The sequence below is a fragment of the Nerophis ophidion genome, linkage group LG08 (genome assembly GCF_033978795.1).
Source record: "Nerophis ophidion isolate RoL-2023_Sa linkage group LG08, RoL_Noph_v1.0, whole genome shotgun sequence".
Classification (NCBI taxonomy): Eukaryota; Metazoa; Chordata; class Actinopteri; order Syngnathiformes; family Syngnathidae; genus Nerophis; species Nerophis ophidion.
This window is the reverse complement of record NC_084618.1, coordinates 50,592,791-50,617,210: the sequence shown is the minus strand read 5'-3', so window position 1 is coordinate 50,617,210 and position 24,420 is coordinate 50,592,791. Positions and strand designations below refer to the sequence as shown.

Below are 24,420 nucleotides of genomic sequence, written 5' to 3'. Positions count from 1 at the left end.
TATATTTATGCATTTACATATTGAGGTAGATCACCTCGACTTGATCATTTAAAAAGTAGCTTGCCTGCTGCAAAAAGTGTGGGCATCCCTGCTGAACATTGTAGTGACTGGAAGAGCCATCATACACATACACAATAAGCCAAAAAGTAATTCTGAAGTCATCAAGTATTCAATGTTATTACTACAATTCTGGGAATTTATAAAATCAGCCAGTGTATTTATAGTACAAATGGCTTTCATTTTGGTCAGCACCCAAAAAGTCATCCATTTTATATTCATTATTTTCCATGCCGGTTGTCCTCATTTGGGTCGCACTTCACCAGGCAGACTAGTCGCCAGTCAGCCAGCCAAACAACCATTCATAATAATATTGACACTTATGCTTAATTTAGAATTTGAGTACCCAGAAAAAAACAATGCGATCACAGGGAGAATATGCTCAAAAGCCAAGCACACAAAATATATCAAGAACTCGGAACCTATCAAATACCTTATCAATGTGTGGGTGCCAGTACTCGTCATGTTGGGTCTTGGCTGTTGTAGAGTTGATCCGGGAGAAGAAGGTGGGCTTGGTGAGATACATCAGAGTTTGGTCCAAACCAAACGTCTCTGCAATAACAGTTTGGATTCGCTCGCGTACATTTCTAAAAGTGAGAACAAACATTACAGAAGTTAAGGCAGCTTTACTCGCCAAGGGGTTGTCCAAGATGGGCTTAAGCAGCTACATATTGAATATTTAATCTCTTTTTCATCATAAAGGGTGGGTGTAGTAATAGATTATCCATTTAATTGGAAATTTAACTCATATACAAAATTTACAAAATAAAGTGGCAGGAAATATTTCAATAATGAACAAAGCAAAATATGTTCTGGACCAAGAAACACACCATATTCTCTACTGCTTGCAAACGTTATCATAGCTGATGTATTGTGTAGAAAAGTGGGAAAATAACAACAAAAGAACACTTCATTCACTAACCGTGTTACAAAAGAGATTGGTTAGAATAATACATAATGTTGGATATAGAGAACAGTTCAATTATTTATTGAATCAAAAATTTTAAAATTTTATGATTTAGTGCATCTGCAAACATCGTAAATTATGTACAAAGCAAACTATAAGCTGCTACTAAAAATGTACAACAATTATTCTCAACAAAAGACGAGAAAAGCACTTAAGACATTTATGTACTATGTCATCAGTATATGTAATTAAATTATGGCATTATTAATCACATAAGTCAAATAAAGTAATAATATGATCCAGTTTAAGAAACTGTTCAAACTCAAATTGTCTGCAAAGTAAAAAGAAGAATATTTCTAATAAACATCTTGAACCTTACTGAAAAATACTGATTTAAAGCAATGTAGTGGTATATAAATTCTTCCTTTCACGTCCCTCTACCCACAATTGTCTGAGAAAAGTCACCATTGCAGAAAAAAAAAGAACAATTAACAATGTAACCAATTTTTTTAATTCTAAAAATGTAAACAGAACCACTAAAATAGCTAATATGCTACGCAGATACCGTGCTGAAAAAAAAAAAAAACCTATGTTTGCCGTCGAATAAACTCTGAGGAAAATCAAGTAATTTTGAAAATACAACAAAGGAGTCGATTCAACCACGCTATTATCGATTCAATGCCAATACCTAGCTTGGTGTCGATACTATCTATATTTAGATCAATAGGCCCACTCTTTTCGGTAATGTTTGTTTATGCAAGACTTTAGGCTTGATAGATTATAGTCTGGCTTCGCAATTAGACACAATTGTTGTATGCGCTATGTTAATATTGTCATACCACGCCATTCACATTAAGATCAAAACTGACCACATAACTTTCCTCCAGAAGGTCTTATATTTGTCCATGTGATGTCAGATGAAACAAAAATGTTGCTGTTTGGCCACAATACCCAGCAATATGTTTGGAGGAGAAAAGGTGAGGCCTTTAATCCCAGGAACACCAAGCCTACCGTCAAGCACGGTGGTGGTAGTATTATGCTATGGGCCTGTTTTGCTGCCAAAGAAAATGGTGCTTTACAGAGACTAAATGGGACAATGAAAAAGGATGATTACATCCAAATTCTTCAGGACAACCTAAAATCATCAGCCCGGAGGTTGGGTCTTGGGTGCAGTTGGGTGTTCCAACATGTCTGGAAAGGCTAAATTGAGATAGAATTACGGTTTCAGAATGGCCTTCCCAAAGTCCTGATTTAAACTGACAATGCTGAAGAAACAAGTTCATGTCAGAAAACCAAAAAATTTAGCTGAACTGCACCAATTTAGACCAGAGAAGTGCTCAAAAATTCAACCAGAAGCTTGCCAGAAGCTTGTGGATGGCTACCAAAAGTGCTTTATTGCAGTGAAACTTGCCAAGGGACATGTAACCAAATATTAACATTGCTGTATGTATACTTTTGACCCAGCAAATTTGGTCACATTTTCAGTAGACCCATAATAAATTCATAAAAGAACCAAACTTCATGGATGTTTTTTGTGACCAGCAAGTATGTGCTCCAATCACTATCACAAAAAAATAAGACTTGTAGAAATTATTGGAAACTCAAGACAGTTTATGTAAACTTTTGACGACGGCTGTACAATGAGGTGCACACATTAAAATGAAACACCTAAAGTAAATCTAAAATACATGAGTCTAATAAATATGGTCTTCCTCGGTGCAGAGTCAAAATAATAGGTAAAATGTTTTTGTCTGATGGCGACCATTAGTCTTTCTCTCTCTTTAAAAAAAAACAAGACTATAGGAGATTAGATGATATATTTTTTGCGCTCACAAAAATGATTATGTCCAAAGTGCAAGCATAGGCTATGTTTACTAAATTTGAAAACCACAACATGTTGGTCAAACTAATCCTTATATGAAATATTCCTAGTGTTTCTTTACTCAGCCACTGCTTTTTTCAGCTTCGGTTTTCAGTTATTTTTGTGGCGTCAACACAAAACCGCAATGCTATAGGATAAACATATGCTATATTGACAACATTAAAACCAGAAATGGGAATTATTTAATTCAAACATTATTGGACGTCCAGCAGCATGGAACAGACTGTAGTCACATTTGCAGATCCACTGTAAAATAAAAGGATTGCTTTAAAAGTAAAGGTTATTTGGTCACCTGTATAGCTGGAAATCCTCTTCTGTGAACACTTCCTGGATCTGATCCCCAAAATACCTGGACCCAGGTTCCAGATGCATACAAAACCAGGCAGAGATCAGAATAGGAGACAAAACAAACAGAATACACACAATTGTTGCGTAAAAGAGTTGGATCTGTTGGCAAACATTAAAAGATTAAGACCTCCTAGGCTGGGTAATGACACTGCTTATGTCAAAGTTGTTCACGTGATAAACCTTATAAGTAACAGGTGTAGGGTGAAATGGAGTTGAACTTTGATTAAAGTCGCCCAGATTGTGTTCCCTGAGGATCCTATCACCTGCCTAGTGGGATGACGGATGGAAGAAACCTAAGAGTGAAATTAATGAGGGTGTTGGTGGACATGAATAGTGGGAAAAGGATAGAGAAGAGCAGATGATCCCAAAAAGAATCATATTTCGCTTGCGGTGACAAATGGGTACAGGTACGGGTCACTGGACCTGGAAGTGATATCTCACAAAAAACAGCATATCAGCAAGATTAATGAGCAACTATTTTGGGTGAAGATACTCCTGCAAATGTTACATATTATGGAAGACATTCCGGCAATCAAATGCAGGAAAAGATCTCATGTAAAAATAATTTAAAATGACTTAGTTTCCCACCTGTAAATGTTGACAAATTGTTTCCCCATTGACAATGCTCCTGAGTGCAGGTCCAAGATGGAGGCCTTTTAGGGTCAAAACAAACAAGGATTAGCACAAATAAATACCGCATACACAGCATGGTCGTTGGTTGCAAACTCAAACCTTGAATGTTGTTAGCGTTACATATCTTTTATTCTCAGCAGTCGCAGTCTCACTTTATATAAAGCATAGCATATAATTGGCTAAGAGCGAGACTTGCTTGGAACAGACAGCTGGGATTAGGACATGCCATGTCTTTTTTGCCCTCAGAACAGTACAGTAGAACCCAAAAAGGTGCTATAATCCATTATAGTAGGGAAATTAAATGTGAACAATAAAAACTAAATGACAAATAAAAGGAATTGCACTAACGCTAAATAAAATCCTCATACAATAAAGGAGTGATTTAGGTATTTTTATAATTACACTGACATAATGTACATTATTGGTGTCAAACTTCCTCTGACCCGCATAATCACAAAAACGCAACGTGCATCCGGCCAGCATGGCAAATTTGGAAGCCACAGTGGAATTAATGAGATGCATTGCATTAACCTTTCTTAGACAAAATGTCTGATTACCACCAAAAGTAGCAATCATTTACTCAAAACAACACCACTTATTTATTAAACCAATTATTCCTGTTCGGACGACCGAGTGCTTAGAATTTTTGGTCCCTGTGCACTTAAGTTTGACACCTGTAATGTATATTATTTTAGTGTTCTTATAAATATACCAATGCTTATTGTTATTCGGAGGATGGTGATAGCTGTTTTAAGTCTGGACCACTCCATCTGCGGTCCCTTTCAAGGGTTCCGAGGATGCTGTTGTGGTTTGTGTAGCCCTTTGAACCACTTGTGATTAAGAGCGATTTAAATAATCTTTGATTGATTGATTGATACTCATCCATCCACTACCACATTGACTGACAAATAATACATAATGACTTTTAATGTGAGTGACAATACAAGTGTTTGTATTTAATCATGACAAATAAAATAGGATTCGGGTTGATAATGCAAATTTTGCAAAAATCTGTGCTATGATAGTTTGAAAGTTAAGACACAAAACCAATGTAACTTATAAAATGTGGGCACTCACAGAAAACAATGGCTGATTAATGCAGTTCCTGCTATCTGGAGAGTTGGCATTTTTTTGTTTTAGTGCAAGAAAAAAGGAACATTGGGTACTACACAAACTCATCCAGCATATATTACACACATATCTTACCTAGAAGACTAGATCATGAACAAGAAAACAACTTTTTGAACTGTAAATATCAGGAGGCTCAAGTATAGCGCTGGGATTTGGAGTCAACCTTTGTAAGAAATTCAATAGTGTTCAATAGATCTTGTATTGCAGCCGAATTCAGCAAGCTTGAGCAGGGAAAAGAAACTGTCTCTAAATTGCAAATGTGGTATTTAATATACTATACTGCAACTGAAAAATAAAATGTCAATATAAAAAATTGCAAAAAAGAAAAGCTGAAAAAACAAAACCCCCACATAGATTTAACTTGATGACTACAAATGCGATTATGGATGGTAGTGTAACCAAAAAAAGAACATAAAGCTAACCAGAAGCAACACCAAGCTGACAAGCTTCTTGGGGAAAATACCAAAAGCAGGGACGGCACCATGAATTTTTCGCTCTTGGGCCTAAAGGGGGGCTTGACCGATTTGTGGGGGAAAGATTAACAGATTTTTATTACTTATGTACTCATTTTTGTTCAGTAAAATCAGTTATGATACACACCACAAAAATGTTCCATATAAAAGTAGATTTAACTGAATCCGACCAAAGAAAATGTGTTAGACTTAATATATTAAGCCTAACACAAGAAACAATGACAAAAATGTTTCACGTGCAAAAATGTCAGATACAGCAACGGACAGCACTCATGTGCCTGCTAAAAACCAAACAATACATTCGGAATGCACGAACAAGTCTTTTTATTCATATGCACATTTAATGAAAACAGACAACTATCATTTCGGAACATAACATAACTAAACAACTAATCGATAGTGAACTTATTAGGCTTATAGGCTACAAAGTGCAGCCGAATTGCTGCAATGAGAAATGAAACAGCTTCTGTCTAATAATTCGGCTCACAACAAAATAACTTTAAAATGAAATTAATAATCACATTAACAATACAGGCTGTAGTGTACACACGCTAATGATTCAAGTCACAAGACAAAATCGAGGGCACAATCCTCCGTATAAGATGGGGGAGAAATGGGGAGAGAAGGGGAGAAAGGAAGACAAAGACAACTGGTTTGAGTCCCGGACACAGCTCAGTCATAAAAACACATTTTTCTTTTTGTTTTCTTTTCCTTTCCTGCAACAGCTGTTCTGTGTTACAACATTTGCATTATAGATGGCGGCTAGTTTGACCAGTAATATAAGGAGAGAAAATGCACCATCCATCCATTCATTAATACACACACATACATATATATGCATACTGTACATATATACAGATACATACATACACATATATACAGTGGGGCAAAAAAGTATTTAGTCAGCCACCGATTGTGCAAGTTCTCCCACTTAAAATGATGACAGAGGTCTGTAATTTTCATCATATGTACACTTCAACTGTGAGAGACAGAATGTGGAAAAGAAATCCAGGAATTCACATTGTAGGAATTTTAAAGAATTTATTTGTAAATTATGGTGGAAAATAAGTATTTGGTCAACCATTCAAAGCTCTCACTCATGGAAGGAGGTTTTGGCTCAAAATCTCACGATACATGGCCCCATTCATTCTTTCCTAAACACGGAACAATCGTCCTGTCCCCTTAGCAGAAAAACAGCCCTAAAGCATGATGTTTCCACCCCCATGTTCTTGGGATGCAACTCAGTATTCTTCTTCCTCCAAACACGACGAGTTGAGTTTATACCAAAATAGATACATGGATGATACAGCAGAGGATTGGGAGAATGTCATGTGGTCAGATGAAACCAAAATCTAACTTTTTGGTATAAACTCAACTCGTTGTGTTAGGAGGAAGAAGAATACTGAGTTGCATACCAAGAACACCATACCTACTGTGAAGCATGGGGGTGGAAACATCATGCTTTGGGATTGTTTTTCTGCTAAGGGGACAGGATGATTGATCCGTGTTAAGGAAAGAATGAATGGGGCCATGTATCGTGAGATTTTGAGCAAAAACCTCCTTCCATGAGCGAAAGCTTTGAATGGTTGACCAAATACTTATTTTCCACCATAATTTACAAATAAATTTTTAAAAATTCCTACAATGTGAATTCCTGGATTTTTTTTTTCACATTCTGTCTCTCACAGTTGAAGTGTACCTATGATGAAAATTACAGACCTCTGTCATCATTTTAAGTGGGAGAACTTGCACAATCTGTGGCTGACTAGATACTTGTTTGCCCCACTGTATACATACAATTTATACATGCATACATATATACAGTCGTAGTCAAAAGTTCACATACACTTGTAAAGAACATAATGTCATGGCATGTCATGTTATTTTTTTGTGATAAGAGTGATTGGAGCACATACTTTTTTGTCACAAAAAACATTCATGAAATTTGGCTCTTCTATGAATTTATTATGGTCTACTGAAAATGTGACCAAATTTGCTGGGTCAAAAGTATACATACAGCAACATACATTATCAATTTTGGTGATGTAGAAAAGTTTCAATCAAATGAAATTAGCTTCATGACATGGCCTCTTAACTTCATGTGAGTGATTATGATGGACGACACCTGTTGATATGACTGAGCCCATTTAAATAGAGCTCATTTTTGCAGTCATTAGAACCAGTTACAAACGAGACAACCGGAAAGTTAAAGGAACTCACCACAGACCTAAAAAAACGAATCATTGACTTGAACAAGTCAGGAAAGTCGCTTGGAGCCATTTCAAAGGAGATTATGTTCCCAAGAGCAACTGTACAGATAATTGTTTGTAAGTATAAAGTGCATAGCACAGTTTTGTCACTGCCACGATCATGAAAAAAACACAAGCTATCACCTGCTGCTGAGAGAAAATTGGTCAGGATGATCAAGTCAACCGAGAACCACCAAAAAGCAGGTCTGCAATGATTTGGAAGCTGCTGGAACACAAGTGTCAGTGTCCACAGTCAAGCGTGTTTTGCATCGTCATTGACCAAGAGGCTACCATGCAAGAAGGAAGCCCTTGCTTCAGAAGTGACACCTTATGGCTCATCTAAGGTTTGCTGCTGATCATATGGACAAAGATAAGACCTTTTGTTTCATCTGTGGTCAGATGAAACAAAAATTTAACTGTTTGGCCACAATACCCAGCAATATTTTTAGAGGAGAAAAGGTGAGGCCTTTAATCCCAGGAACACCAATCCTACCGTCAAGTAGTAGCTCTGGGCCTGTTATGCTGCCAACGGAACTGGTGCTTTGCAGAGAGTAAATGAACCAACTATACCAAATATACATGAAACCAAATATTAGCTGTATGTATACTTTTGACCCACCAGATTTGGTCACATTTTCAGTAGACCCATAATAAATTCATAAAAGAACCAAACTTCATGAATGTTTTTTGTGGCCATCAAGTATGTGTTCCAATCACTCTATCATAAAAAATAGGAGTTGTAGAAATTATTGGAAACTCAATGTCAGGTAAAGGTGGTGACGAACCCCAAGATGCAGAGATGATAGGATTGGTGAGGGAAAACATGATTTAATGTCCAACATTCAGGAAAAACACAAACCAGGAACCAGGAACAGGCAAACTAGAAACAGGGAACAGGAACCAGCAAACAAAGAACTAGAAGACAGCAAGCTGCAAACAGTAACATTATCCCAAAGATATTGAGAGGATTTATATACACAACGTAAATCAGATAGAGAAGATAAAATAAGGGTATCTATCTGCAGGTTTCAACAAGTCAATTTGACTTGACATAAAGAATATAAATGAAGACCATTTCACATCCATCAACAAAGTACAAAGACATAAAGGAAAACCAGATGCCAGAATGAATTGTAAGTGTATGAAATTATTCACTGCTCTTTCACATTGGAAAACAGAATGTTTAAACTAACTAAATACACCAGAAGCCTCTCTATTGTAAACTATTTGAAAAAAATGTCAGCATCATTGCAACTCTGCTAAAGCTTAACAGTTAACTTATGCAGTGTTGGTGCGGCTGTCAGAATTGAGCGAACAGATAAAAAACATCTATAGTACTACTACTGTATCTGCACAAAGTTGTGAAAAACAGTCTGCAGACACAGCAATTGTCTGAAAAGAAAGAAGGCGATTATGGTTTGCAAGAATTTGAATGTGAATAGTGTGGATAACATTAAAATTTGCATAACTCATTTTGGATCTGGTATGTATGAACACGTTTACCCTTTTTTGTGACTTTTTTGAAAACATATTGCTAACAAACAAGGACTGTTTTTTATTTAGACATGACAAGATGGCCTTCGCAAATCAACCTTGGTTTCCTCACCCCACCATAAACTGAGCGTAAACATTTAACAGACAACTTTATAGCTTTTAATGTCAGTTGTTGTATAAACTTGGAGAAAAGATTATGCTTGAGAGGCTGACCTGAAATTATTGGAATAAATATACGAGAGTTAAGTTGTTTTTATCGTTTTAATGCTGTGAATACATTACTACTACAGAGAAATTAGCGTGTTTTTCTATACGAAATAGTAGGATTTCACTAATAAACAACTCATATTGATCTCTTTTGACAATTGGCACCACTTTACCCACATAACACTTCTTTAGGGGGTTATGTTGATCCTTGTATAGTCGTGCAAGTGTTTGTGGCGTTTCAGCAGCTTTTGACAGACTTATCCCAGATTTTTCACTTTTACATTATCATTCCATTCACTTTTACCGTCATGTTTACAAACGCTTTCCTCCTCAATGGCGCCTCATTCGGGTCCTGAACACTTTACACGTTTCCATCGACCGCCTTCAACTAAGCAATACATTGATTGTTCCGGAGCCACAAATCGTTGAACTTGCATTCACCCATCTTATGCAAATAATTCAACTTTGTCGTGGGCTTTCGTTAAGTTTTCTCCGCTGCTATTCTAAGCTGTAACAACACAATGCTGTGCGCGCACAACACACTGGTTAGTGATGCGCAATAAATTCTGACCGAGTAGCCTAGGACAAGTAGCCAACATTAGTTTAATTATTTTGTTATGTAATAGCGTCCTCAACTATCTAAACATTTAAAATGTATTTAAAACATGCATAGACATCAGTATCAAAGTAACGATATATTTTTAAGACCTTTCAAAATCATATTTAAGACCTTTTATGAGATTTTAGAGAATTTTAGACATTTTAAGGCCTTAAATTCAAATTGTTGGATTTGAGAATTGTTAAGACTTTTCAAGACCCAAGAATACCCTGTGAAACACATGCATTTCTGGAGTTGCTAGACCTGCTCTCAATTTGACTTCAACAAAAGGACAAACTAACGACTTTTATTAAATACAGGAGGTAAAAGATATATTAAATACATAAAAACAATAAGTCGCCAAGAAATTATAGTTAACCAGTGGAGTGGTACAGTACACCACTCCTCTATCGTAATAACAGTCACATATTTACAGAAGAACTAACTTCACTGCTTCATCCCTCTATTAATTGGACTCTGCAAAAATATAAACCAGCACTGTACAGTCATTACAAATTGCAAATTTACTGTTCGAAAGTGAAACTTAGAAGTAATTCCAGACAGCAGACATAGTTTTTAACATGGCGCTGTGTAGAGCACAGCACAATTTAATGGGGTCATAACAAATCCAGGTAATAACCTCATCTGACTGCATTATCGTCAGAAAAAGATATATGATTACTAATTTTTAAGCCATTAACATCTTAGAATATTGAGCACCTCTATAATAAATACACATAACTAAACTAAAATTTTAATTATATCGAAGTTATGTTAAGAAATATTATTAAATAGACAGTTACCTAAATACATAAAGGACAGTTGGAATCAGAATTTACGATCAAAATTATAGATAAAACCTGGCTAAACCTTTTCTACTAGCTCGTAGATCTGGAGGGCGTTGACTTGGAAGAATCTAATATGTTTTTTAGTTGTTTTTTTTACAAAAGCCAAATCGTTAATAAAAACAGAATACAATGTTTTGCCAATCATTTTCGACCTATATTCAACTGAATACACAACAAAGACAAGATACTCAACATTCGAACTGATAAACTTTGTTATTTTTTGCTAATATAAGCTCATTTGGAATTTGATGCCTGCAACATGTTTCTAAAAAACTGGCATATTTGGGTATAAAAGCAGCTTCCATGAAATGCTAAGCAATTCACAAACAAGGATTGGGCGAGGGTCACCACTTTGTGAACAAATGCGTGAGCAAATTGTCAAACGGTTTAAGACCAACATTCCTCAACGAACTATTGCAAGAAATTTAGGGATTTTACCAAGTACGGTCCGTAATATCATCAAAAGGTTCAGAGAATCTGGAGAAATCACTGCACGTAAGCAGCAAGGCCCATGACCTTCGATGCCTCAGGCGGTACTGCATTAAAAACTGACAGCAGTGTGTAAAGAATATCACAAAGCTATAATCCCAACTTTTAAAGCTAGTAAACTGCTAATAAGCACCTTTAGGATCAACGTCAAGATCAAAATAGAGAGGTTCTTTTTTTTTTTTTTAGATATAGAGTAATAAATAACCCCCCAAGATTTATAGGAAAAGGAACTGAAAAATACTATGTGTACAGATTTAATCAAAAAACAGTGATAGCGACTGGAGCCAAATCTAGTTCCATTACTCATATGCGTAGCCTAAAATAACGTAACAATAACATTTCAAGCACATAAATTATGAAAATAAATTCACTGCCTGCGAGAAAAATATCAAAAAACAGTAGAGAGGCATGCTCGCTGCCCAATCATTAATAGTTCCCCTTGTTTTACTTGGCAATATACTCACTCCTCCCTCTGATCCAGCCAGCTGAAGTCCCCTCTCAGCCAGTCTGGTCCAAAAACAGATTTAGAAGTGATTCACTAAACTCACTGAGCTCGAAGGCAGACATGCAAAAAAAAAGAACTAGCAAAGAAAATAAAGATGAGACACGTTCCCTATTTGACAATATTCACCTTCTGAGGACCTGAACTTCCTCTATTGTCACCAAACCGTCTGCGACAGCCCGCCCACACTTCTGAGGTGTGCATCCTAGGAGAGACAGAGAGGAGTTGCAAAATTAGTTCATTTAATGTACATGCAATTTCAATTGAAGGTGGTGCGCAGAAATAATTATATTCAAAAGTATATGCAGTTTACAGTGTGAATTGTTTTCCAAATTAAGTCACAAAACTGATCATTGGCAGTAGATCGGTTCAAAAGAATTTAGTTTGGAGAGGAGTCTCAAGAATGAGATTTGCTGTACAACAAATTTTAGACAGAAATATGTCAATTTGAGTACACTCCTGGAGAGATGCTAATGTGCTCATGAGGAGGACTGAGGTGTCCACAAAATAATTATTCAGAGTGACAGTCTTCCTTAAAGAGGTCATATTATGATTTCTCCGATTGTAGCGGAGATAGGCACCAGCGCCCCCCGCAAACCCAAAGGGAATAAGCGATAGAAAATGGATGGATGGATGGATGGATGGACATTTAAAACACTTTATTTTGGTCTACCTAACATGTAATGGTGGTTATTTTGTCAAATTTGCATAGCTTTAGGTTTACAGACCATCTTCAAGTCTCTTTCTGACAGTCTCTTCAGGTTGCGCCGTTTGATGGGCGGTCTTGTGTACGTGCCGGGTCCTCCTCTAGGCCAAGCACCCTTTGACTGCGTCTTCGACCTGTTAGCCATGTTGTAGTTTTTAGCACTTCCATATCGAGTCTACTGGCAGATATAAGTTACAACTATACGCTATTTTGTATTACAAATGGCAAAAGTGGAGGATGTATGTGCATGTAAGAGCTACTATGGCCCCACAACACAAAGATAGAGAAAAAGAAGGAACTTTGTGACTACGACGCCTCTGAATTGGTAAAAGTTTTTGCTAGATAATATATCATGCCTCACACTTGTATAGTAAAAGGTTATGGATATAAACCGAGAAGTTGGTCAACTTTGAAATTCAACTTAGGCCTGAAAACATAGTTTGGAAAACATGACGACATGCTCATTTTGTCCCAACCTTTTTTTATACAAACAGGTGTGAGAATTGTGAATAATTCATCATCTAAGCGGGAAACAATTATTGTACTGAAATATGTAAACATCGCATCAGTCGGTATCCAACTGAATGCGGACATTGTACATAAAGTGACAGTTGTATTATGTTCGTAGTATATAATTATTGTTTAACATTTAGCAATACTGCTACACAATGCTTAGAGTCCACTGTCCAGCCATAGTCCTACCATGAATTGATTAACGTGGACCCCGACTTAAACAAGTTGAAGAACTTATTCGGGTGTTACCATTTAGTGGTCAATTGTACGGAATATACACTGAACTGTGCAATCTATTAATAAAAGTTTCAATCAATCAATCAATCAAAAAAAGTAAACTATACCTGGATCTGCTATAGTGTATACAGCATCTGAAAACGTGTATCTCATCCTCAAAATATTTTGGCTTAAAAACATAAGGTTCTGGATCATCCTTCGTCCAAAGTAGAAGGTGTTGACTCTCATGAAGTCTGCCATGATTAGCACAGTAGTAATTGTTGACGTAAATAGTGAACGCTGTGATCCGCTCCGTATAACTGTTGATAACTACAATAAATTATTTACTTGATTTCTTTTAGTGTCTATTTAAAGTCCGAAAGTTGCTTTTTGAAATGACCATAATTTTGTGTCTTGTCTGTGATGTGCTTTTTTTTCTACAAAATTGAACAACTGAAAAAGCATCCTTCAAGTTTTCCATATTTTTTTTGCTGGGGTTGTATTATGCATCATTGTTTTCATGTACCTGTAGTTTTAAACCTGTTTGGTTGTATATGGACTACGGGTGAAAATTATCCTTTGGCAGGATCCGGTATGTTTACATTTAAATGCAAAATGTAGAGAATTACTTGTAAACATGTGATGTTTAGGGACGGCACGGCGCGGTGGGAGAGTAGCCGTGCGCAACCCGGGGTCCCTGGTTCAATCACCACCTAGTACCAACCTCGTCACGTCCGTTGTGTCCTGAACAAGACACTTCACCCTTGCTCCTGATGGGTGCAGGTTAGTGCCTTGCATGGCAGCTCCCTCCATCGGTGTGTGAATGTATGTGAGAATGGGTCAATGTGGAAGTAGTGTCAAAGCGCTTTGAGAACCTTGAGGGTAGAAAAGCGCTATACAAGTACAACCCATGTACCTCATGAATAAAATGTAATTAAATTTTAACTATATGTACAAACTACAAAGATATTTATTTGTTAAAGTGGACTTTGTTTAAGGTGACTAATTGATGCATGCATCAATTACAGTAGAAGCCAAAAAGTCTCTATTTCCTCACTAACTAGAAACAAACAGTCAAACCTTCTCCATTTTGCTCCACCCTTTACTCTCACACTTCTTGTAAGACGAGTGTGCAGAATCCATAACCTTTCATGCCTGTCTTAAGACTACATTGCACCATGGCCATCATTAATTTAATGGATGATTGAAGTACTTCTACTATTAGAAAACATGTTTAGTAGGCTGGCAGTGTGCAGCTTGTATCAGAATAAAATAGTGATTAATAGAGTTATTACACTGGTTGTGAACATGAGAGGAGGAAGAGAGACCAGTTTTAACAACATGCGGGAGATTGGCAGAGCAGGTATTCAAGGTGGAATTAGAAAGAGGTGAGGCCAAGGGGAGAGAATGTCTCTTTTCCAGCAAGTGCCAAAACCACAGTGTGTGTAAAGGTGAAACAGCTGCCATGACAGAGTGGAAGAAAAACAGGAATTTTTTTTTTTTTTTTTCCAACCACACCTCATGCATACAGAATCACACTTAAATCCCAACAAGCATCATCAGTGATGCAAGAAAGTTAGAGGTCATTAAAGGGGAATTGCACTTTTTGGGGAATTTGGCCCATTTTTCACAATTTTTATGTAAAACAAGAACACATATGTATTTCGTTTTATGCATTCTAAATATACACTAGCAAAAGTCAATTAACAATTGAGCTAATTGATTCCCTCTACTCCACCTATAAAGCGCTCTAAAAAAACATCCAAAAACCTTTCTTGCCATTTCCGGGTTTAAGTTGAATGTTAAAGTTGACCAACTTCTCCCTTTATGGCAACAACTTTCTACTATAGAAGTGGGATTCTTTATTTATAATATAGAATAAACTTTCACCAACTCAGAGGCGATGAAGCAGCTCACCGGCTCGGTATGTCAATAGCTGCATAAGCTAGTTACCGCTCTGTGACTACAGCGCCGCTAAAAGTAGTTCCTTGATGTTAGTGCTTATAACAATATCCCTAATAGTTGGTTAATATTCAGGTCACAACATGTAAATGGAGCATTGTTAGCATTTTTAGAGGGCTTCATGGGCATAATAGAATACTCAAATTAGCTGCATTGTTAACCACCTTGTATTTACCATATTTTACAAGTTTGACTGCATTAAAAAAGAAAGACATGTGTTTTTTTCTTATCACCTTTCTATAATCTAAATTATCATTTTTTATTGCATCAAATTGTTTGACTGATGTCAGATAAAGCTCCTAACTAGAGTGATACCCACTTAGAAGAGAACTGCACTTTTTTTTTTACTCTTCATTCACACCCCTTATGTGAGACAAGAACACATGTCTGTCTTTTTGTTGTGCGTTCTAAATAATGACAAACTGCAAGCAAGAGGCTAACAATGCAGGTAACTAGAGTCTTTTTTTTTCACCTATGAAGCCCTCTAAAAATATTGAAAAATGGCCAACAACACTCCATTTACATACTGTGACCACCGTATTAACCAAGCTATTGCGAGATGGTTATTGTAAGAGCAAACAGAAATAAACTTATTTTCTGGCATAGAAACACAACGCCTTGATCCTCAGTGGCAATCGGCCAACTAACTGTACTGACTGAGAAACAAGCACAACGATATGAACTACTATGAATGAACAATCAAATTAACTTTTAAGTAATGGCCCACGTATTATGTTTGTACCGTATGTAGATGGTAAGTTCGACTGTGTATATAGTATGTGCTCCATGAATCACATTTAATATCACGATGACTTACTCGTTGGACATTTGTCCATCTGGTCTAACTGGCAAAAGCAGTCTTTTCCAATTGATTATGGTTAGGTGGAAAAAGTTTTGTGAAGCGACTGGGATGAGAATCAACACCTCCAAGTCTGAGTCCATGGTTCTCGCCCGGAAAAGGGTGGAGTGCCATCTCCGGGTTGGGGAGGAGATCTTGCCCCAAGTGGAGGAGTTCAAGTATCTCGGAGTCTTGTTCACGAGTGAGGGAAGAGTAGATCGTGAGATCGACAGGCGGATCGGTGCGGCGTCTTCAGTAATGCAGACGCTGTATCGATCCGTTGTGGTGAAGAAGGAGCTGAGCCGGAAGGCAAAGCTCTCAATTTACCGGTCGATCTACGTTCCCATCCTGACCTATGGTTATGAGCTTTGGGTCATGACCGAAAAAACAAGATCACTGGTACAAGCGGCCGAAATGAGTTTCCTCCGCCGGGTGGCGGGGCTCTCCCTTAGAGATAGGGTGAGAAGCTCTGTCATCCGGGAGGAGCTCAAAGTAAAGCCGCTTCTCTTCCACATCGAGAGGAGCCAGAAAACTTGTTTAGTAGCATCTGGTCAGGATACCACGCGAACGCCTCCCTAGGGAGGTGTTTGGGGCACGTCCGACCGGTAGGAGGCCACGGGGAAAACCCAGGACATGTTGGGAAGACTACCTCTCCCAGCTGGCCTGGGAACGCCTCAGGGTCCCCAGGGAGGAGCTGGACGAAGTGGCTGGGAAGAGGGAAGTCTGGGCTTCCCTGCTTAGGCTGCTGCCCCCGCGACCCGACCTCAGATAAGCGGAAGAAGATGGATGGATGGGTGGATGGATGGATGAATGGATGGATGGAAAAAGTTTCTACCACTGCAGGGTTTGTTAGTGAAAACAATTCTTTATTCGTTGTGATGCAGTCTTCTGGGGAAGTATCTTCTTCCTCAGGTACATGAAGCTTTTCCATGTTAAACTATGTGCCACTAAATACACCAGAAGCACTCAATTTCTGTGGGCGTGGCTTGGCTTTTTCCACTTTTTACAACACCAAGTTATGCTGATGTTGTGCCACTGGCATTTATGCCCTGTCGCGGTGCAGACACTCTGGGACCCCGTCTACTCTGAAGTTTCACCCTCTCAGTTTCTATAACCAGCTCATCCTCTGTATAATTAGGCTAAAAAAGATAGGGTTCTGAATCCTCATTTGTCTCAAAGTACTCGTCGCCATATCTCACATAGTCTGCCATGATTAGTGGGAGCAAACACACAAGAGCTCTCTATGCTGTTGTTGACAGAAGTAGCATTTGTAACTATGAGTTCTGTGAAATCAACACGTCCAAGAAAGAAGTTTCACCATTGCTTAAAATGACCATCCATCCATTCATCCATTTTCTACCACTTATTCCCCCTGGGGTCGCGGGGGGCGCTGGTGCCCATCTCAGCTACAATCGGGCGGAAGGCGGGGTACACCCTGGACAAGTCGCCACCTCATCACAGGGCCAACATAGATAAGATAGACAGACAACATTCACACTCACATTCACACACAAGGGCCAATTTAGTGTTGCCAATGAACTTATCCCCAGGTGCATGTCTTTGGAAGTGGGAGGAAGCCGCAGTACCCGGAGGGAACCCAAGCAGTCACGGGGAGGACATGCAAACTCCAAACAGAAAGATCCCGAGCCCGGGATTGAACCCAGGACTACTCAGGGCCTTCGTATTGTGCGGCAGGCGCACTAACCCCTCTTCCCCCGTGCTGCCTTAAAATGACCAAAAAACTGTAAATATTACGCTATCACAAATGTGACTGTTATGACATTACATACAGCATGTACTCTTTATAAAACTTTGATGGAAGATACGGGATGTTTTTTTACAGGGCTTTACAGATGAATTAGGTCAATCCCCATTACCTGTCGGCGGTAAGACTGAAGCCATGCTCGCAAGACTGCGTCACCCGCACCTTGACAAGGCGGCAGCTCTCCCTGCCGCAGCAGACTGCCAGCCCTACCGATCAGGTCCTTAGAACCAATCTTTGTCCCAAAATTACGGATCTGACTCACCAACTTCCTTTACACGACTTGTTGTAACATGCCAGAGGCTGTTCACCTTGGAGGCCTGCTGGGGACAGTGGTGATTGTTCAAACAAAAAGTGGTCAAATATGTACTTTTGTGTTTACGTTTCCTTGACTAAATATGCACTGGAATGCGTTCAACATTTGGTCAGAATCAGCTACTTCTTATCAATTCTCATAGCATCACAGTGCATTAAACAGTGTTAAAGCCCAACATCCATTGACTTCAACAGGGGATCATAAAGTGGGTTGTTCCACTGCAGTGTTTCCCACAGGTCAGGCATCTATTTGTGGTGGTGTGGTCGAGCGGCGGGGGGGTGGCAGCGGCGGCGGCGATGACCAAGAAGAACGCGGAGTGGGAATATAATTACAACACTTTATGTACATATTTATATACATATTAATATGATATTTACATATTTATATAATATGTAACTACAAGCTCCATTCACAGACAGAGTCCCATTGCTTTTATGAGCGGTCGAGCGAGCCAAAAGCCAGAAAAAAATAAATACATTTAAAAAAAATTAAGTTTTTCTTTTTGTTTTTTAATTTTATTTTTTATTTTTTGTGGCGGCCGTAATTCTTTTGTGGCGGGCCGCCACAAATAAATGAATGTGTGGAAAACCCTGCACTGCAGCCGAACTATGGCTTGGATAAATGCTAGGCGTTCACAATGGAAGATACGGAGCGTTCCTGAATAACTTTTTAATCGTTGGGTTTTGGGGAAAGTAGCAAGTCATGTCAAGTCAAAAGGCTTAAGTCCAAGTGAAGTCACAAGTCATTGATGTTAAAGTCTAAATCAAGTTGCAAGTCTTTTTACATTTTGTCAAGTCGAGTCTAAAGTCATCAAATTCATGACTCGAGTCTGACTCGAGTCCAAGTCATATGACTCGAGTCCACACCTCTGATGTTTAGTTTAGTACGTGTTTTAGGGGTGAATAAGCGTTCCAGCACACATTATTTTCCCAAACAAATATTTATTCTCCTCACAATGACAACGTTTCACTCACATTTATGTACATTTTCCTGATATTTTTCTGCGTTTATCAGCGGATTCTGTTTTATTGGCCAATTATAAATCACCGTCCGCGGTTACTTCAATGCAGAAATTATATGGCTTACTTTTTTTGTTCAGTATAGTGATTATTATTAGCGCTGTGTCAAATAAATAGTATCGATGATAATATCCAAAACTTCTTGCAGAAGTTTTCATTTTTTCCACTTATACGGTCACTCATCCGTTTCACCGTTACAAGCTCCAGGACTTGCATGTACGTTGCGAGGCTCTTTAGTTGTTTTTTACGATTATTATATTTTCATGATCGTGAAGCCATAATCGTAATCAAAATTATATCAATCTTGCAGCCCTACATGTTAATACTAATCATGAATAACTGAGATTTGTTTTGAAATGTATATAATAACGTTTGTAAAGAATATATATATGAATCTTTCTTTGCTGGTCATGCAAATTGTATATGTCATATTGGCCACGCCTTTAGCCTCACCTCCACAAGTATATCAGCAATCTTGGGGAAACCCTGTACATTGCAGTGGTTAATGATATTGTTTCATTTTTAAAGGGGCCGTTTGCAACCTTCAAGCAGCTACTTAGAGAATGCTTGCTTTCTACAAAGTACAGTAGGGCATTATATCCCGCCCATTTCAGGCTTTTAGCACGGAATAACGAAAACAATGCATGAATGCACACCCATTATCTTTACTTGTTGTCAGCTGATTATAGCAAAATGGCAGAATGTAGCAACTAATGTTGGCTTTCATTGATTATATAGCCTATTCAAATACCTTAAATATTCTACATTGTAATTTTTTGCATATATGGAAAAACTTCCAAAGACATGCACCTGGAATAGGTTGATTGGCAACACTAAATTGGCCCAAGTGTGTGAATGTGAGTGTGAATGTTGTCTGTTTATCTGTGTTGGCCCTGCGATGAGGTGGCGACTTGTCCAGGGTGTACCCCGCCTTCCGCACGAATGCAGCTGAGATCGGTTCCAGCACCCCCCCCCCGCAACCCCGAAAGGGAAAAGCGGTATAAAATGGATGTTAGACCTCTAATGGTAACATAACCGGTGTTAGGTGGTGTTCTTGTAACATTTCTTGGTTTGATTGAACAATGTAACTTTGATTTAATTCATTGTTTTATTTCTCCTCGTGTCTTACTCCCTTTAAGTGGAAAACAATGGAGTGCTGTTTACAGTTAAAACATTTTTCTGTCATGTTCAGAGTCAATTCCAAATATATAAAAATATGCCTGTGTTGCAGAGCCATCTAGTGGGCTCTATTGAAATCACATTGTATCCAAAATGTGTAATCATGACTGGTCTGACTTCATTCCATCCAAGGTACAGGACCTGGATTGCTAAAATAAGGGAGTGTGGAAGAAAAACTCACCTGGGTAGCGTTTGTAGTTCTCGTAGTCCTCCGAGCACTGCACTATGTAAACCCGGGGCTGTGGAGACACATGCTCACGCTGGCTGACCAACGTTTCTGTAATGTCAGGATCCAAAGACGTGACGTACAGCCAAGTTGCTGCCGCGCTCAAACAAAAACAAACCAGCAAAAACGCTGTTAGGCTTCTGGAACTCCACCACATAGTTCCCTGTCGCATTGCATTGCCCCTGGTGAAAAGAGGGAAAAGAAGATGTTTCTATTTTAGTATACACAAATCATACTTATATCATTGTAGGTTTGCTGAAGAAACACTACACTAAGGTAAAAAGTAATCACAAAAAGTATCACATTTTAATTATGTACTATGTAGTTGCAGATAAATAGCGCAATTTATTTTGAGCGCACATGCGCTTTTACCTAAACCTCAGATTGTTACCTGTGATCCGGTAAATGCATATGTCAGTGCATCAGACTGGTGTGCTTGCTAGGAAATCTTGCTGACTTTAGATAAAACTGTTTTGAGCAAATAAATGACATACATTTTTTTTTTTTTTTTTGCAATTTGTGTACTTGAGAGAATAAAATTGCATTTCTGTCAAAATATTGGGATCTGTTTCAGGTTGATTTATTATTGACGCAAGTAATTTACCGTGATTAATCACGATTACTCTAAATTCAAGTGTGATGAATCTTATTTAAACATTTATCATTTTGCAGCACTAGTAAGTGGAAGTGTTTATTTGTATTTAAATGTCGAACAATTACATACTCAAAACGAACCAAATTGTGCTTCAAATTAAATGCAAGGATTTGTTTCAATGAAACAAAAACATACTAAAAGAGCAGTGACACAGAGCCTCTTAGGTCCACACTTTTAGAATATTTAAAAGATACAAAGAAATCCTTTATGCACGTGAAAAAAATATTTTAGCCTTTCAGTATGGAGAATACATGGTGAAAACAACCATTTTGGAGGTAACGTTCGTGTCCATTAAACAGCACAAATAAACGAAAACACACTGGAATTAATTTAATCAGTGTTTTTCAACCTTTTTTGAGCCTTCTTTTGCGATTAAAAAATGCGGAGGCACACCACCAGCAGAAATCATTAAAAAACAAAACTCAGTTGACAGTAACAAGTCATTGTCGCAATTGTTGGATAACTTTAAACCATAAGCAAACATGCATCACTATAGCTCTTGTCTCAAAAGAGGTGTACTGTCATTAACTGTCACATCGCGCCATGAATTATTTTGAGAGTTTTTGCTGTTTTCCTGTGTGTAGTCTTTTAGTTTTGGTGTTTTTTTCTCTTTGTTTGGTACTTTCCTGTAGCAGTTTCATGTCTTCCTTTGAGCGATATTTCCTGCATCTACATTGTTTTAGCAGTTAAGAATATTTCACTTGTTCTTATCCTTATTTGTGGGGACATTGTTAATTGTAATGTCATGTTCGGCTGTATTTTGCTCCACAGTAAGTCTTTGCTGTTGTCCAGCATTCTATTTTTGTTTACTTTGTAGCCAGTTCAGTTTTAGTTTTGTTCCGCATAGCCTTCCCTAAGCTTCAGTGCCTTTTCTCAGGGGCACTCACCTTTTGTTTATTTTTGGTTTCAGCATTATATACCTTTTTACCTTCATGCTGTCTCCCGCTGTTCCCGACATCTACAAAGCAATTGACTCCCGGCTGCCACCTACTGATATGGAAGAGTATTACACGGTTACTCTGCCAAGCGCTAGACAGCACAGACCCTCAACAACAACACACAATTTGCAGAATAGAATTACTGATTTGCAAAAAATATTTTGAACCCAAATAGGTGTAATTAGATCATTTCCCACGGCACACCAGACTGTCTCTCGCGGCACACAGTGGTTGAAAAACACTGAATTAAATGACTATCAGTTGGATATCATTAAACATAATTTGTATTTGAGCACCTTTCTGTGAGGTATAAGAACCAGACATATTTTACACAATATAATGAAATGTATGCCGTCACTGTAGTTTCGGCTATGTGTAATGCTTATAGTAATGTACTTGACTGTGGCACAACTCGCCTTCCACGTTTACACCAGCCAACATACCTTATTTCCTTGAATTGCCGCAGGGCATATAGTATGCGCCTGCCTTGAATTACTGTCGGGTCAAACTTGCTTCCCAAAATAATTAGCGCATGCTTAGTATTACCGCCTGGTCAAACTCGTGACGTCACGAGTGACACTTCCCCTGTCATCATTTTCAAAATGGAGGAGACTGATTTCAATACCGGTAATTTGAAATCGCATACAGGGAAGAAGATTAAGAGCTATTCAGTAGGATTTAAGGTCCAAGCTTACATCACACTCAAATTTTTACTGCATGCCTTTGGTAAGTGCAGCATAAAGGGAAGAAGATAAAAGGCCTACTGAAATTAGATTTTCTTATTTAAATGGGGATAGCAGGTCCATTCTATATGTCATACTTGATCATTTCGCGATATTGCCATATTTTTGCTGAAAGGATTTAGTAGAGAACATCCACGATAAAGTTCGCAACTTTCGGTGTTAAGAGAAATGCCCTGCCTCTACCGGAAGTCGCAGACGATGACGTCACAAGTGTGGGGGCTCCTCACATATTCACATTGATTTTAATGGGAGACTCCAACCAAAAGTGCTATTCGGACCGAGAAAACAAAAATTTCCCCATTAATTTGAGCGAGGATGAAAGATTTGTGTTTGAGGATATTGATAGCGACGGACTAGAAAGTAAAAAAAAAAAAAAAAATTTAAAAACGCGATTGCATTGGGACGGATTCCGATGTTTTTAAACACATTTACTAGGATAATTCTGGGAAATCCCTTATCTTTCCATTGTGTTGCTAGTGTTTTAGTGAGTTTAATATTACCTGATAGTCAGAGGTGTGTCTCCACAGGTGTGTTGACGCGCAGTGTCTCAGGGGAGTCGACGGCAGCTATGGACGGCACAACCTCACCTTTTCTCTGGTAAGAAGCGACTTTTTAACCACAATTTTCTCACCGAAACCTGCTGGTTGACATTCCGTTGTGATTCATGTTAGCTTGACCGCGCTGTGATCCATAGTAAAGTTTCACCTCCAGGAATTTTAGACAAGGAATCACCGTGTGTTTGTGTGGCTAAAGGCTAAAGCTTGCCATCTCCATCTTCCTACTATGACTTCTCCAATATTAATTGAACAAATTGCAAAACATTCAGCAACATAGATCTCCAAAATACTGTGTAATTATGCGGTTAAAGCAGACGACGTTTAGCTGTGTGCGTGCGCAGCGCTCATACTTCCTAAAAACCCGTGATGTCTTGCGTACACATCATCATTACACGACGTTTTCAAGGCGAAACTCCTGGGAAATTTAAAATTGCAATTTATTAAACTAAAAGGCCGTATTGGCATGTGTTGCAATGTTAATATTTCATCATTGATATATAAACTATCAGACTGCGTGGTGGGTAGAAGTGGGTTTCAGCAGGCCGTTAAGACCTATTCCGTAGGATTTAAGGTCCAAGCTTACATCACATTCAAATTTTTACTGCATACCTTTGGTAAGTGACGGAGTGAGAAGAGATTTTAATATAATTAGCGCATGCTTACTTTTACCGGATGCCTTTGGTAAGCGCAGGAGTGAGAAGAGGTTTGAAATTAATTAGCGCCCGGGCGGCAATTCAAGGAAATAAGGTAGTTTTGTTGTCTCACCTTTTGATTTTCTTTCCTATCTCAGTAGCATTCAAGCCCTTGGCAATTCTCTGTCGCACCGGCGCCATTTAAACCACTACAAGTCTATAGCTTTTTGGAGTTTAGGCTGTCATACGAGGTTGTTGTCTTTGCCTCGCCTGCTAACTACATACTAGTACGCACCGCGCCACTGCCACCCAAATCACTCCATTTCCGGGTTGGCGTAGG

General features: G+C 38.4%; 1 protein-coding gene across 3 annotated transcripts in view; it reads right to left on the bottom strand.

The window, feature by feature from the left end:
- Positions 1–24,416, bottom strand: part of uts2r2 (urotensin-2 receptor 2) — a 64,220-nt gene extending 39,804 nt beyond the window's left edge. The window contains exons 1-8 of one of the 3 annotated variants that reach the window (XM_061908840.1): positions 24,214–24,352; positions 23,392–23,485; positions 20,511–20,737; positions 18,081–18,135; positions 11,948–12,023; positions 3,783–3,847; positions 3,139–3,195; positions 491–644 (exon numbers count right to left, since the gene is read on the bottom strand). In XM_061908840.1, the coding sequence (XP_061764824.1) occupies positions 491–644; positions 3,139–3,195; positions 3,783–3,847; positions 11,948–12,023; positions 18,081–18,135; positions 20,511–20,727 (624 nt within the window). In that variant the 5' untranslated portion in view covers positions 20,728–20,737; positions 23,392–23,485; positions 24,214–24,352. Of the gene's footprint in view, positions 1–490; positions 645–3,138; positions 3,196–3,782; positions 3,848–11,780; positions 11,824–11,947; positions 12,024–18,080; positions 18,136–20,510; positions 20,738–23,391; positions 23,486–24,213 lie in introns of all 3 variants that reach the window. The other 2 variants (XM_061908838.1, XM_061908839.1) reach the window with 2 other exon arrangements.
- Between the last annotated feature and the right edge of the window lie 4 nt (positions 24,417–24,420).